This window comes from Leptidea sinapis, chromosome 11, assembly GCF_905404315.1.
Source record: "Leptidea sinapis chromosome 11, ilLepSina1.1, whole genome shotgun sequence".
Taxonomy (NCBI): domain Eukaryota; kingdom Metazoa; phylum Arthropoda; class Insecta; order Lepidoptera; family Pieridae; genus Leptidea; species Leptidea sinapis.
The window spans coordinates 15043946-15060922 of NC_066275.1; the positions used below are offsets into that span (position 1 = coordinate 15043946).

The 16977-nt window shown below is 35.1% G+C and overlaps 1 protein-coding gene and 1 long non-coding RNA gene across 2 annotated transcripts in view; one reads left to right on the forward strand and one right to left on the reverse strand.

Annotated features, from left to right (window-relative positions):
• Nucleotides 1-10938, reverse strand: part of LOC126966816 (phospholipid-transporting ATPase ABCA3-like) — a 69138-nt gene extending 58200 nt beyond the window's left edge. The window contains exons 1-5 of the mRNA XM_050811071.1: nt 10093-10938; nt 9751-10010; nt 9480-9653; nt 9053-9297; nt 5957-6067 (exon numbers count right to left, since the gene is read on the reverse strand). Of these exons, the coding sequence (XP_050667028.1) occupies nt 5957-6067; nt 9053-9297; nt 9480-9653; nt 9751-10010; nt 10093-10304 (1002 nt within the window). The 5' untranslated portion in view covers nt 10305-10938. The remainder of the gene's footprint in view (nt 1-5956; nt 6068-9052; nt 9298-9479; nt 9654-9750; nt 10011-10092) is intronic.
• Nucleotides 10939-13894: 2956 nt separating this feature from the next.
• LOC126966826 (uncharacterized) lies at nt 13895-15628 on the forward strand. The gene is made up of 2 exons (XR_007729826.1): nt 13895-14483; nt 14576-15628. It is a non-coding gene; the product is annotated as an uncharacterized LOC126966826 (long non-coding RNA).
• Nucleotides 15629-16977: the final 1349 nt, after the last annotated feature.

Genomic DNA, 16977 nt, shown 5'->3' on the forward strand with positions numbered 1-16977 from the left:
TTTTTGTACACATCAGAACTATAGTTAACATTTATTATGATCGCTGATTTTATACACAACAACTTAAAAAATAAAACATACATATTTTATAAACGTTCAAAGGTTTTTCCGACCACAAAAAGAATCAAAATCAATCACAAACTACGCAAGTAGAATCATGCAATATCTTTAAGGTCTTATAAGGTCAAGGTGACGTGGATTGTCATAAAACTGCTTCATTCCACGATCGAGTACTTTGAAGATAATTATAATTATTTGGTATTTATACTACAAATTGCAAATTAAAGATCAGTGAAGTAGTAATGAATAAAGATGGATATATTATATAACAAAAAAGTGTGTGTACTTATGTATACACTCATGCAAAAATCATTAAAATGATTTATTCTTCGTGCTTCTCTACGTTTTTAGAAAGAACAATTTTGTAAAATTCTTGCAAAGATGGCCTTGACATTTAATTATTAAATAATTAATACGGCTGTATGGGCTGGAACCCTTTGCCTGCCCTATTAATGGACGAAGAAACCAAAAAAAATAACGAATGAGGCAAACGTCAGAAGATTTTAGGAACCAAGTTCAACCTGTTTCTTTTGTGTTACAGTGATGCGCGCGCATCTTAACATTTCACTCTTATCATTTTTTCATAACGCGCCTAAAGAAGTATAACTTCAAAAAGGTATTGTTCTTAGGTAGTGCGGTATCTAGTTGTAGCGTAGCGGAGATCAATTCTTAATCTAAACATATAATATTACATTATAGCATGGTAATTTTTTTTAAGTCTAAAAATCATTTTTTTTTAAATAGACCGTAGAATTTACGGACTACCTCCGATTAAGCGCTACTAAAAAGCCGTTTACATTTAAAGCCCAATGGAAAACCAAATCAAAAAGTTCCGTTAAAATAATAATAATAATCATTTATTCAATTTTAATAATATATGGTACAAAATGTTTTGTGCCTTAGTTGCAGAGGTCCTTCCGAAAGCTTATATATTATTATACATAACTAGCTGACCCAGCAAACGTTGTATTGCCATATAAAGTAATAAGAAAAAAAAATATTTATCTTCTAAAAATTCTTAAAATCTTTGGGGTATATGAGAAATAGATGACGACTTAAGATTTATCCATCTACATAAAGATAATCTGATAGATAGTTAAATAGTTACTGTAGTTAATCTACCAACTATAGTTAGCTAAAATTAAGTAAGTTAACTTTATTTCTTAACTCCTGAGAAACTTAGAAAGGTATAAAAACTCTAATTAGTTATTCATTTGAAACTATTCTATCAATTTGATTTCTGAACGACGGGGGACATCAAAGGAAAAACAAAATTGTACTTTTATTTAATTGCGAGCATTTTCATATTATTTATTCACACCTTCCCTGTACTTCCACAAATAATGCAAGACCAAAATCAGCCAAATCGGTCCAGCCGTTCTCGAGTTTAAGCGAGACTAACGAACAGCAATTCATTTATATATATATATATATATATATATATATATAGATTAGCAAACTCACTAAAAAGAAATTTATGCGTGTGTGTGTATGCGTTTTTTTTATTAATTGATGCTTATGTTTCTATATATTCTATTCTGTTCGTCTAGATAGTCGTCTATTACTGGCCTTATTGCTCCAAGATAGTAAAATTAGCATTTGGTAACAAATAAGTAATGTTTATCGTAATCATTATCACCTTCATTCATATGCCATAGCGAACACTGATATATTATTCAAATAATGTATACACTTATAGGTATGATAACCTAAACAGTTTCGTGTTTCAATTTACGACATTATTATTTACGAACAATACGTTTAAGTTCGTTGAAATTGAATGCCAAAGATATTATATACTAGCTGACCCGGCAAACGTTGTTTTGCCATATAAAGTATAATTCACGCGATAGTTTTATAAGTAATAAAATATTGCCTATATATATATATATTGTACATCATTTTGTTCTATTGTCAATAGTTTTTGCAGCGCACGCAAAACTAGGTTTTAGATTTTACACCTTGTGTTACAAAATAGCAATTTTATAACGGATCCCTAATTTTGAAAAAAAAAACATATAGCCTTCTTCGATAAATGGACTACCCAACACTGAAATAATCATTCAAATCGGACCAGTAGTACCAGAGATTAGCGCGTTCAAACAAACAAACAAACACTGCAGCTTTATAATATTATATATATTATAGTATAGATTATAGTCGTAAATATAATTCGAGATCAAAATTGTAAACAATAGTGTTGCCAATAACAAATAATAACCACTATTTTAAACCTTCTGAAATTCCCCGTCCTACTTCCTTTAAGTATCTCCTTTCCCTGGTGTTTACTCCATTTGTAAATATTTTATGAAAATATATTAGGAAAAATAAGATTAAGTTTTAAGTAACATTCTTAATACATAAGTTATACATATTTATATATTGTAATATGTCTGTGTGTTTTTTTTAATTAATTTCTAATTTTACTAACAGCTGGTGTATTTGTTTCAGATTTAACATTATATTTTTTTTTTATATGAGAGGGGTCAAGAGGCTCACGGGATGGGGAGAGGTGAGGCAACCGCCCATGGACATCCGCAACAACAGGTGTGTCAAGAAATGCGTTGCCGGCCTTTAAGGTGGGAGTATGCTTTTTTCTTGCAGGTCCCTAAGTCGTATCTGTTCGGGAAGACCGCTGCCGGTAGTTGATTCCACAAAGTGGCTGTGCGAGGCAAGAAATTTCGAAGAAAACGCGCGGTTGTGGAATGCCAGACGTCTACGTGATGCGGATGGTACTTTGCACGTAATGTCCGATGGTGGAATTCGGCCGCTGGAATCAACCCGAACAGCTCCTCTGAGCACTCCCCGTGATAAATGCGGTAGAAGATGCAGAGAGAACCCACATCTCTACGCAATGCTAGAGAATCAAGCCGATCGAAGATGACTTGATCGTCGATGATTCGAGCCGCTCTTCGTTGTATGCGGTCAAATAGAAGAAGCTGGTACTGGGGAGCACCCGCCCAGAGGTGAGAACAGTACTCCATGTGAGGCCGAATTTGCGCCTCATAAAGTTGCAGGCGGTGGCTTTTAGTGAAGTACTGTCTCGCCTTACTGAGTACACCAAGCTTTTTAGAGGCCAGTTTGGCCTTCTCTTCCAAGTGACCACGGAACTGAACGTCGCTCGATATATCAACGCCAAGTATGCCAATACAGCCTGTGGTAGTTAGAGGAGTGATCTCGAATCGAGGGGATACGACAAAGGGAGACTTTTTAGTGGTGAACGCACAAACTTGTGTTTTCTTGGGGTTGAATTGGACTAAATTTTATCGGCCCCATCCCGAGACTTTGCAAAGCATAGTCTCGATTTCAGACACAAGTTTGATCCGGTTCTCGTCGACGCTATCCCGGGACATGTTGGCACGGCCGGTGTAGGAAGCATACCCCGTGCTGTCGTCTGCATAGCAATGAATATTGGTGATAAGTGACAAGGGCTGACTTCCATGAGTCAGGGACTACGCCTTTGGAATAACAGAGCCACACGTTATAAGCACGATTGGAGAAATGCCATCCGGCCCGCTCGACTTCCAGACGTCCAACGAAAACAGAGCTCGCCTAACAGTTTTCTGTCTGAACTGTACTTCAGGCATAGAGCTCTGACACCGCGGGATGGTCGGCGGTGTTTTTCCGTTGTCGTCAAGAGTCGAGTTGGAGGCGAAAAGAGCGCACAGGAGATCGGCTTCTTTCTTTTGCCGTATGGGCCAGGGTGTCATTCCTCATGTGCAACGGCGGCATGGACGGCTGGTTGAAGTTACCGAGAGCAGCTTTCGACAACGACCAGAACTTGCGTGTTCCGGTCGGGAAACTGGAAAGCTGCTCGCCGATTTTGACGACCTGCTTTGACTTCGCACGGGCGATTTGCCGCTTAAAATATCTGGAAGCACGGTTATATTTCCTCTTAAGAACTTTGCAGTTCGGATCCTTTGTGCCCAGCGCCACAACCCAAGTTCGATACGCCTGTTTTTTGCAGTCAGATGCTGCTTTAACTGACGCATCGAACCAGGGCTGTGATCTGCCACCGATCGGTACTACAGAGCTTGGTATAAAAATATCCATGCCCTGCAGTATCACATCAGCTACTGCAACGGCGCAGGCACTAGGATCATCCGAAGGGAAACAAACCGTGCCCGAAGGGTAGAATGCAAAAACGGAACGCAACCTTGGATAGGTTGCGTTCCGTTTTTGATCTGCTGACTTGTAGTGCCAAACGCGGCGGGTCGCTGGTGGTCTGCGATGTTGACGTCGGATGGGCACTACACTCCTGACCAGGCAATGGTCGGACGTTCCGAGAGGGGCGTCGACAAAGACCTGGTAACCGTCGGGATGTGTAGTCAGCAGAAGATCTAATAAGGACGGCATGTGGCTATCCACATCCGGGAGCCGCGTTGGCGACTCAACCAATTGGGACAGACCATACGCCAATGCAAAATTATGCACAGATCGCACTGCGTAGTCTGTCGTACGTGATCCAAGCCATTCGGCATCGTGCCCGTTCTGATCGGGATCGGGATCTGTGCAAGCACGTCGTCAATTGCCGTTTGAACGCAGCCCATGAGGTGATCGGTTTCTGCATTACCACTATGGGACCTGTAGACGCACGCATAGATGCGGACGCGGTCCACTAAATCTACGCGGAGCCAGAGAGTAGACAGGTCCCTACCCTCAAAATTGCCGAGACGGCGACAGCAGATATCCTCCCTAACGTACACACATACCCCGGCATGATGCATAAAATTGTGTTAAATTTTGTACCCGGGGTACGATAAATATGACGTATCGCTAGGTCGAGATATCTGCGTCTCCATAAGGAAACACAAGGCCGGCTGCGCCGTCTCAAGGTGGTGGTGGACGACGTTTAAGTTGGAGTGAATTCCCCTGATGTTACGACACTAACTTATGCGAAATATAGCGGCACTAGGCCGCTACTTCACGCCGGTATTCTGTGCGAGTGTGGTAAGTAACCCGGACGAGTCTGGCCCGATTGTGCTGACGTCAAAAGACGGTAGCGTGACTCTCCCACTTTCAATAAGCTCGTAGTCGCCTCTTACGACACCCTAGGGCCTGGGACTACCCTATTCTTTGTACGCCCCGGGGAAGCACAGGGCAAATTTGCATTTATTTTTTTTATTTTACTCATGTAAGTCATTGAGTTTTTTTTTATTCACTCTGATATATTATTTTGCCTAACGTGGCAAAAGAAATACTAACCTATAACTGAAAAAAATAACACTTTAATTTCCAGGGATGTGTAAGTTAAATGTGTAATGAATAGGAAGTCAGTGTATTGTCCGAAATATATATATGTATATGTATATATAATATTCTACATTATTACATGAGTATAATATACACTATTACGAATTTTATCTATATAGGACGCTGTTAGATGGTTTATCGCGCTAATAACATCGCTTATTGTAATAGTAAATGATAATTATTATAAATGCATCGTGCATCTGTAGTCAAATATAATTGACCGAATTAGAAGACCAATAACTCCAGGGTGTTGATATGGCTTAAATAAAATATTTTATAGGTCAGTTAGCAACGGATGAACATAGCCCATCTTATGGTAGCTAATCCTCAGCAAATATCAACAATAGCTTACCATCAAAACTAAATGGAAACATTTAGAACAGAAGCCAAAATGTAGAATCCGTACTCAGTGGCATTTACGTAATATATTTTATCGGTGTAAATTTATAAGTTACCTCGGCGGGTACCACAGAGTTATGACTACAATTGATTATAATATTTATAACGTATAGTTCGGTGCCTCGCATATTAAATAAAAGGTTGCCACGATCTGAAAACGAATCTTCATCCCGGTGGCATTATGTACGTAGATATTTTAACTCTCATTAACATATTGCAACAGATTCATGTTACTCTTACTGACCTTGAACAAGATGACCATCAGCACAACGGATATCATCAGGAACGAGAACTGCTTTATGAACCAGGCGAGCCAGTGGAGCCAGGACGGTAATCCCATTATTGTCATCGTCTCCTGAAAATTACTCATTATTTAAATTTTTTATGAAAGAGGAGTCACTTAACATGAGGTGATGATGGACATGATGGTGAAACTTACGAGTCACCTCATGTTAAGTGATCATCGCCGCCAACATTCTCTTGCAATACTAAGAGGAATCACAGGAGCGATGCCGGCATTTTAAAAAAGACGCGCTTGTACGCTTTTCTTGAAGGTATGTCGTATCGTCTTAGAACACAGCACATGGAAACTCATCACAAAGAGGTTCGAGTTTTCGTTTTTATTTTCTCAGAGGAAAGTTAATTTTTTTTTATTGATAACATTTTAAAAAATATATCACCTCAATAATATGATGTACTGACTACCGAGGGTAGTTCAACAATTAAACTGTAGTAATTGTGCGATCTAGTTACCACTTTATAGACATACCAAACCAATTTAGATTGGCATAATTTAAAACGTTATGAGCACAATGAGACCAATTTATATTTATTCCAATTTTCAATTGAGTGACAAATATTTTAGGTACATGTCATGTATCATTATTAATTACATAAAAAAACTGACTTAATAAAATATTTTAAACATATTTAGATATATGAAGTTAGTACCAAGCTAAGCTTAACACTTAAACTTTTGTTATTATAAATCTGAGGAGCCAGAGGAGACCTCGAACAAGATGATGAACTCAAACTCACAGCGGGCCCGAACTGGAGAAGAGTGACCCATGACAGACTCCAATGGAAAGAGCTGGAGGAGGCCTTTGCCAAGCGGCACACTGTGTTAAGAGACATACTCTAACTCAGATTAAAAAGGGCTTAATAGAATTAATAGAATATAATATTATAAATCTATCTAGGCAAGTTAACATAAGATGAAAGGCGACATGGCTTTGTTTAGACAAACATTACTGCAGACTAGCATGAAAATTTATACCATTGTTTTGGTGTTTGTTAGTTGGGAATGTGGTAGACTTGATTCGCTAATGAAGTGCATGCGGGAATTATTCCTGTATAATATTATATATTCCTGTGATTTGCGAGTGTCCAAACATAGAGATGTGTGAATCATAACTTTTTAATTCAAAAATTTCCTCCTCTGTAAGGTACTCTTTCAAAAGATTCTTCCTCTGCAATGCAAATGCAATCTGTTTTCATCTCAAGTTTTTTTTTTATGGAATAGGAGGACAAACGAGTGTACGGGTCACCTGGTGTTAAGTGATCACCGCCACCCACATCATCTCAATTTAAAACCAGTTACAATTTTTTCTTACATACTTTTAATACATTTTTGTAGACACATCATTCCAAGTCCGCGTTTATAAGGTAATTTTTCCAAAAGATCCTTCCTCTTTAAAAGTGCTTAAATATTAATACTTTGAGTCACTCATATTTTAATGAGTTATTATCAAGAATTAAAAATTGACTAGCCTTCTAGGCATATTTATTTAATATTAATAAAAAATCCTTTATTTCTTACTAAATTAAAAAAAATTGTCCATATTCCTTAAATATTATCAAATTATATACAAAATAATCTTATTTCTATAACTTTTAATTTATTTATTTTTTTATAGTAAGGACCCCTCGTTCTCAAAGGTAAAGGACTCCTCTAGAGACTTCCAACTCTCCATGTTCCTTGCAGTCTCCACCCACTGGTGTGTCCAGTGGATGGAGACTAGGCATATTTACACAGATTATATTATGTGGAAATTAACAAGATAAATTTTAGAATAGAATAGAATAGAAATACTTTATTAGCATTATAAAAACACTCACACAAAAAAACAATAATTTACAATATTAATTAAAATCTTAAAATACTAAATTAAATTTAAAAAACGATATTATAAAGATTAAAAATAAAGTATTAAAAATAACAGTGTGAGCGTGATTCCCTGCTAAAAGGAGCTGACTCAGTATATTGTTGTGTCAGTTCAGAAGACACCAACACAACACTGGTTTTCAGCAGCCCCTTGTGACATTTGGAGTAGACAGTTGCAATAGTCTTCCCATTGTTATTAATTTGTGTAGGTAGGTATCAAAGGGATTAACTAAATATTATATTTTCTTTTTCGTTTTTCTTAATTTATAGTGTAATAAAATAAAAATAAATAAATAATTGTAATAATAATAAATATTAAATAATAGTATAATCTGTATGTAACGAAAACTACCCCTGAACGCTGTTGAATGATGCCGGGGCACTGCTAATATCTGCGAGGCAGGTCTGGTTTTTATATTATTAGTTTTTTGTATTAACCATTCAAGTTTATTATACAAGTAAAGAGGTGTTTTAGTATGTATGATACCGAAAAGCAACGTTGCTAAATGCAGTCACCTCCGACCTTCCATATTAAGTATATTGGCCTGTTTTAGGTATGGACTAATGTGTTGCCTGGGCGGTATGTTCCAGCAGAATCGGGCGCACGCATTTTGCATTCGTTGGATGGAACCTTTTTTTTTTGTGCAGTAACCTTGGACCATACACCACGTCACAGTAATTGTGCTTTGAAAGTACAAGTGCTTCACATAATCTGACTCGAAGTTCTGTATTTAGATATTTTGTAGATAATTTTAAGTCTATAAAAACAATTGGATAACACTTGGCTTATATATTTTTCGAAGCACATGTTTTCGTCAATCATTAAACCTAAGTTGCGCACCTCGTGGACCCGCTCAATGTCCGTTTTGTTGACAGTAAATATTTAATCATCTCAATGCATGGGACTCACATAATGGAATGGTATAACATAATAAATAAATAATGTTAATAACCTATCATAAATTCGAGATAGTTAAAATGGATGACCTAAATGTTATATGAATTGTGCTAAGATTATTCAATATTGCATCTATATGAGTCATGGCGAAACATGTCGAATTGGCTCATTATGAATTTCTATAAAGTAACAGCAAAGTCAATAAACTTTCTAAGATGGATGACACAAACTTGCAATGATTGATAGTTATTAGAATGTCAAATAAAACGGTGATTTACCTTTAGTTGTAACTCCTTCTCGGCCGTAACAACTCTGACAGTATTAACAAATGTGTATGCAAAACACAGCATTATGATCATAGAAATAAATCTCTCCATTGCAACCAGTAAGTTATCTTCTCTATAAGCAAGTTGGGGAAACCGTTGCATGTACACTTGTGTGATAATTGGTTGGCCAGATTTCTCCTTTATTATTTCTTGAGACACGGCATGCTGAACAGCAAGAAACAATTCTGGTGAGTAACCTAAAATTTTGATAACGATAAATTGGTGATCAAACTAATTGTTGAGATAAGAGATGTCATCCCTCATTTTAAATTTATAAATATTAAAGAAAATATTATAAAATGGATATAATAACTTATATTAATATTATTAAATTTTGTGCAAAATTGCTTGATATCATACATTCAGGTTTAGTTATTACCTGGTGTTTTGCCACCATACATATCTGCTGGATCTCTAGGTCCCGGTAGGGGAAACAGGGGGAATAATAGATTAGTTCTCCAACTTGCTCTCAATGGATGTTCCAACATAGGTGTTCTCATTACTGCAGGGAACCTTAATGTCAGTTTTATATCATCAGGCCATTGTGTTGCATCTAGAATTACATTTATATTATTTTATAATTATGGAACGGTAATTTATAAATAAAATTAAGATACTTCAACAAAATATATTTAGTAATATATACATACTGGCCATATCATCATCAAATTGGATTCCAACAAGAATCTGATTCATAGCATTTGGTTGAGTGAGTGCTTTTTCTAGTTCCTGTGCATTTTTGTAGCCCTTAGGTTCTGGTAACATTTTAGGATTAAAAAAAAAAGCAGATAATCCATCAAGATTATCTAAAGCAACTGTTGCCATTGCTTTTTCTGTTGCTCTCCTTGTGAGTTCATTATCAGGTGAGAATGCAAGTGATCCCTCCCTTTTTGCTGTAGTAAGATTACCACTAAAAAGTTAAGGATTGTTAAACATTTATGATAACATTTAGAGAGATAGCAGGGTGAGACACTTGGTTACTAAACACTTACAATTGCCTTCCAGTCATGTCAAAGTAGGTCGGAAGAAAGGGTGAATATGATATTTCGGGCTTTGATTGAGGATCGACAAGACATCGTATTAATATAAGAAACAGCGAAAATATCACAGGTGAAGCTATCTCGAAAGCAGTCTGCCATTTGTGTCTTCTTTGCAGAAGAAAATTCTTCCAAACGAGAAGCTTTAATTTTTCATACGAAGACATGTTGAGCTGTAACGCTTTGAGATTAAATTACAGAACAACAGTAAAGCTGTTTTTAATTCACATTGCTTTCGATGGATTCATTTAAATAAAAATATATTTGATAGATATTATATACTCAATTCAAAACTTGTTCACAATCACTTTATTATGAATTGGAGTAACTAAATATAGAACTGCATATTTCTTTTGTGTGTCGTATCCTCACAAAATATTGAACACTGTTTCATATAATTAAAAATAAAATACAAAACCCTAAATACCAAATAACAACTAAAACATGTTTTTCTAGCAACTGTGAACACCAACGAAACAAATAATAAATATTTTTTCAATTCACGAATCACATTCACATCACTGACATACACTATTCTTATCTACAAATATTCGCACCAAGAGCTGTAATCGAGACGCGAAATTCGAGACTTCACTCGAGACCGAAGTCGACACTACAGCCAACAATCGACTTATACGACACACTAGTCACTACCTAAGTCAGCACTGAGCCGACGTCCAAGCTCCAAACAGCCTAGCGAAACTCTCTAAGCTATAATAGCGATTGTATGAAACGTACAGTGATTGACAGTGGCGGCGATAATCCTAAAAAGTAACAAACGGAGATAGCCGAAGTGTTATAGGCAACTGTTTGCTTTCAAACTTAGCCGGATTATATGTATTTGCCATAGAATAATAACGCTCAGAACGATAGTTTCATTCAAAGTTCCTGTCAATATGCATAGAAGTAATTAATATTGTACATGAGCGTCACATAGGTACTAACATTCCCCAACACACAAACAGACAGCCAAATAATGTTGCAAGTGAATAGACATTTCCCTGAATCAGTAAATTGTAAGAAACACTAGATTATATGTAAGACAGAAGAAACAAAATATAATTTAGAATACCATGTATCACTTAATATTTTAAATTTATATAAACCACAAAATATATATTTAAAAAAAATAGCACCTTGCTTCCGTTTAACATAATTCAAGACTTATGTGTCTTGCTAATTAATTTGCGTAGTATATTAATATACTACGTTATTGCTATCGATTATTGGTTTAACTCCGATTACATAACTTTTCAACTAATAGATAAACAAGTTCAAGTTTAATATTTAAGTTTTACCTACATAAAAAGGAATAATTATTAAGTTTACAGGGAAATTTAATAAATTGGATTTTCTACATTTATTCACTCACAATAAAAACAATTCTTGGATTATTATTATCATTTAAAAAACTGATAGACTCATGGTTACTTAAATACGAAATAGTTTTGGTTCATTTTTGAAAAGTTCTGTTATGCATCAAATGCATAAATTCAAAATACATTTTTTTTTTCCTTCTTTTGGAAATAGCGTTTACTTTTTGCCAATAACGGAAATTAAAAGATTGGGAAACTAAGTTAAAAAAGGATACGGAACACGGGAAAGGATCAGATAAGTAAAAGAGGATTGAAACGGATATTAAAAATTTCATAAATATACATATATATACTTGCTACTTATACAACATTACAAATATTTAAACTTTAATATGATTCTGAAGAATGAAAGATGACAATATTTTATAAAATTTACATGGATACATAATTAGACGGGATATACAGGTAGGAAAAGGAACATTAAGAGATATTAGATCATTCAGGAATGAGGAGCGGTCGTGTAGAGAACATGAAAAGAAAATGTGATCTAGATCACATTTATCGGATTCACATTCACACATGTCAGTAGATACAATGCCTAATCTATTAAGATGAACAGGAGTGCAAACATGACCCAAACGCATTCTTATGATAGAAGAACATACTAACTTATTGCATTTGGCACGGAAAAACCATGGTTTAAATGAAATAAGTGGCTGAAGGTTAAAATATTTCCTGCCTTTTGATTGACCAGTTTCAGTCCAAAGTCTATTCCAACAATCCTGAAGGTGAACTATAGGAAGAGCACCTAGATCCTGGCAAAAAACTTTATAAGGGAAAATGTCGCCATCGACCACGGCTTCATTAGCTAGTTGGTCTGCTTTTATATTACCAGGAATGTCGCTATGGCTGGGGATCCATACAAACAACACAGAAAGACAAAAGTGATTGCATTTATTTAATAGATTTCTTATTTCTATGACAACAGAAGAAATGTTTTTTGATTTAAATGGGAACCTATTGAGAGACTGTAAGGCACTTTTTGAATCAGAGAAAATTATTGTTTTTGGAAGTTTAAATAGAATAATATATTCAATAGCCTTAAAAATACCATAACATTCCCCAGTAAACACCGATGTTTCCGGAGGAAGTTTAATTTTCTGTGATATTTTAAATTGAGCGTGATAGACACCTACACCAACGGGATCCGAGGAGGAATGTTTAGACGCGTCTGTGTAAATATGATGGTAATCAACCCAAACAGTATTTTTAAGAAGATTAAACGAAAAATTTGTACTAATATCGTGCTTATTTAAATCTGAGTTAAAATTAATTTCTGGAAGCACCATTAATGCTTCAAAGCTAGTACTGAAAAGAGGATAATTAATGGATCGATGAATAGGAGCTTTTATGTTGATAAATTTCTTAAAACTATTGATTAGACAAGGTGGTTTTTTATTTGACCAATATGCAGATGAATCTATATAATGAGAAAGTTTCTGAAGTTTGTTATAAAGAGAGTGGTTAAGAAACTGAAAAGATCGGAACATAAATTTGTCTGCTAAATATTGACGACGTAGATGTAGTGGAGGATCACCACATTCTACTTGAAGAGCATTGATAGGACTTGACCGCATAGCACCAGAAACTACTCGTAAAGCTTTGGACTGTATGAGATCTAGTTTTTTAAATGCCTTAACACTACCAGGCTCCAGCAAGAATGTACCATAATCTAATATACTTCTTATAAGAGCATTATATAACAATTCCATGCAAAAAGGGTGCGCACCCCACCAAACACCTGACAGACATCTTAAAATATTAAGAGTACGCTCACATTTAGCATTTAGGTAATCACAATGTGGAATACCAGTTAGTTTCGAATCTAAGACAATTCCCAAAAACTTAACATTATCTTTAACTGGAATCTGATAACCCTCATAAAATATAGAAGTAGGAGGAGGAGTTCTTGATCTCGTGAATAAAACTATTGTACTTTTTTCAGGTGATAGATCAAGGCCATTTAAGTCCAACCAAGTTTTAAATTTATCAGCGGTTGTGTTATAGAAGAACTAGCTTTTTCAATAGAAGTATCACGACAGTAAATTAATAGATCATCAGCATACTGAAGAACATTTACACTATTAAGTGATGATTTTAAATCGTGTGTATAAATATTATACAATATTGGGCTAAGTACTGATCCCTGGGGGAGGCCCTTTGAAACAAGTCGAGTAATTGACTTCCTGTCATCTAGTTTCAGGATTATGTATCTTTCGGAAAGCATGTTTATGATAAAATTTGTTAATAGCAGAGGTATATTAAGTTGTAAAAGCTTACTCTTTAAAATACTTATTACGACATTATCATAGGCACAATTTATATCTAAGAACGCAGCTATTACTGATTTATTATTTGAAAATGATAACTGAATATCAGAAATGAATATACTTAAGCTATCAATAGTACTTTTCCCACGTCTGAAACCGAATTGGGATTCACATAATAGACCGTTATGCTCAACAAACCATTCTAAATGATTTTTTATAAGATGTTCTGTAATTTTCATCAAAACAGAAGAAAGTGCGATTGGGCGATAGACAGAATGGTCTGAAGAACACCTATTAGGTTTCAGTACAGGAATTATTTCTTGACGTTTCCACGTGGAGGGGATGTTACCAGATGTCACTATGGAATTTATAAGAGATAAATAATAAAATAAAGCATCATCATCTAAATGAGAGATAAAGGAATACGGAATACCGTCCAGTCCAGGAGCAGAATCCTTAACATGAGACAATACACCATTTAGTTCAGTGAGAGAAAATATACTGTTTAAACCAAAACAGTTATCATTATTTATATTTATTACAGGGTAACCAATTATTAAGTCTTCAGGAACGAAAGGTGGAGCCAATTTATCTAAAAAGCTATTAACTAAATGAAAAGGGATTGATTTTGGGGATGAATCTTTGTATGCAGATCTAAACCTTCTTATATTTTGCCATACAAGAGATGGTTTGACATCAGGTGATATTGAATAGCAGAAATTTTTCCAGCCATCAAATTTTAAAGAATTTCAAAATTCTCATCAGTGGAACATTGACAGTATGTAATTTCAGCATATTTTCTTCTCTTTACTGCCACAGTACATTCGTTATCCCACCAAGGAGGAGAAGGAATAAAACCCAAAGAGCTATTTTTACTTGGAAATATCTCATTGGCAACCTCAATAAAGATTCTTGCTAAAGAATCTGCACACTGAGATTCTGTACCTGGATTAATTTTTGGAAGTGTAACAATTTTGTTTTTTATTAGATCTTTATATAAATCCCAATCAACATCATTAAGCTTATATTTTAAACGAGGAGAATAAGTTTTATGTAATACTTTATTGTTATTATTGCAGGTTGGAAATGATAATAATAGTGGGAAGTGATCACTACCAAAAGTAGATCGTAATGGATCCCAGGACAAAGAAGAAGCAAGATTAGGTGTAGTGACTGTTAAATCTGGAGCACTTGGGCCCTCGTCAGGATGAGAACGTCGTGTAGGACGACCATCATTTAATATACACAAATTCACTGAATCAAATATATCTATTAATGTGTTACCATAACTATTAGAAGATAAGTAACCCCAGGATTCATGGCGACAGTTAAAATCACCAAGGATCATAAAAGGCTTCGGAAGAATGGAAATAATATCTTTAATTTCATTTAAGATTGCAGAAGAAGGATGAGGTATATAAATAGATACATAACAGATATTTTCAACTATAGCAGCAATAATAGAAAAATCATTACTGTGAGAAGGAATAGAGAAGAGAGAAAAGGAAAGAGGGTGTTTCACAAGCATGGCTACTCCGCCATGCCCATCCACACGATCTTCTCTGAGGCATGAATAACCTCGAATCTTAAATAAAGATCCTGGTTTCAACCATGTCTCTTGAAGAGCACAGATATAAGGTTTATATTTATTTAATAAATAAATAAGATCACTTTTTTTAGGAGTGATGCTTTGACAATTCCATTGAAGAACTTTGTCCATTATTTGGTTTATAAATTTGAGTAATTGCAGAAACTAATAAGGCAGCGTTGGACGGTGAAAATTCATTCGATTGACTAAGAGATTTTATAAGAGAAATAATTAAATCAATTACTGAGGATTCCAAAGGATTTTCATTTACTTTGTTAATTAATGCACATCCATTAGAGGGTTGGGGAATATTAAAATCCCTTAAAATTTCTTGGTGAGCAGATTTGTCATATCCTTTGCTAAGTGTAGGTGGAGGCTTTGGTTTAACAAAAACAGTTTTTTTATATGCAGTATTGTTTATAGCTTTATGTGTTGAATGTTGATGCTGGGTTGGAAAAGTATTAGGAGTGATGTTAGGTGATGAGAGTAATGTATCTGCATATGAAATTCGAGAGACAGTTGGATGTATCTTTGAAGCTTCTGAATAGGAAATACAGTTTTTAGCCATTGATTCCTTTATAGCTCTTTGTCTTTCATATTCTAAACATTTTTTATCAGTTGTAATATGGGAACCTTTACATAAACAACAAGATATAAAATCATCTTGAACAGAGCAGTTATCACCACTATGTCCTTGACCACATCTAAAACATCTTGGTTTAGATCTGCATTGAGATTTCACATGACCAAACCGACAACAATTGTAGCATTGAATAGTAGGATATATATACAAGTCTACAGTAAGAGAAGTGTAGCACATATATACTCGTTTAGGCAAAAACTGTCCATCAAAAGTAAATACCACAGACTCAGTACATTTAAGATGGTTTTGTCCATCAATCATCATCTTTCGTTTTATTCTCCTAATTTTTATGATTGGACCACAGCCAATAGGAACAGAAACATTATCTTTTATTTCCTCTTCAGACCACTCAGCTGGTACTCCTCTGACTATTCCTATTCTACTCACAGAAAATGATGGAATAAAAGCCTTATATTTTTCATTTTCTAAATTTTTGTTTTCAACAAAGTCATTTGCATCTTGGTACTTAGAAAAAGAAATAGATAACCTATTCCGGCCTATCCTTTTTAAACTTCCATTCACAATATTTTTAATAGAATTTCTTTTGAGAAAACGACCAAATGTAACTGGATGTAAAGTAACATTATCATCGGGAGATGAATACTGTTTCTGAATGTGTACAACAAAAGGAGCAGCATCTAATGAGTTATATAACAGCCTTGCAACAGGGGGCTGTGGCTGTTGTGGAGTGTCTGTGTTATTTTTTTGTATGGTCTCTACTACTATAGAAGAATTATTGCAGGAATCGACTTTGGAAAGAATTTGTTTGTCACTAATGTCTACACATTTGCAATCACTTTCCTTAATATCCTTTTTATCGCCACGGTGTTTTCGTCGTCTTTTATTACAGTGTCTGCATATTCTGGGTCGAGCTGACACTCTTTTACGGCCACTAGATGTCTGAGACACAGAACCATCTGTATCCATCGTGCTACCTTCGTCATTATTAGATATTGTCACTAC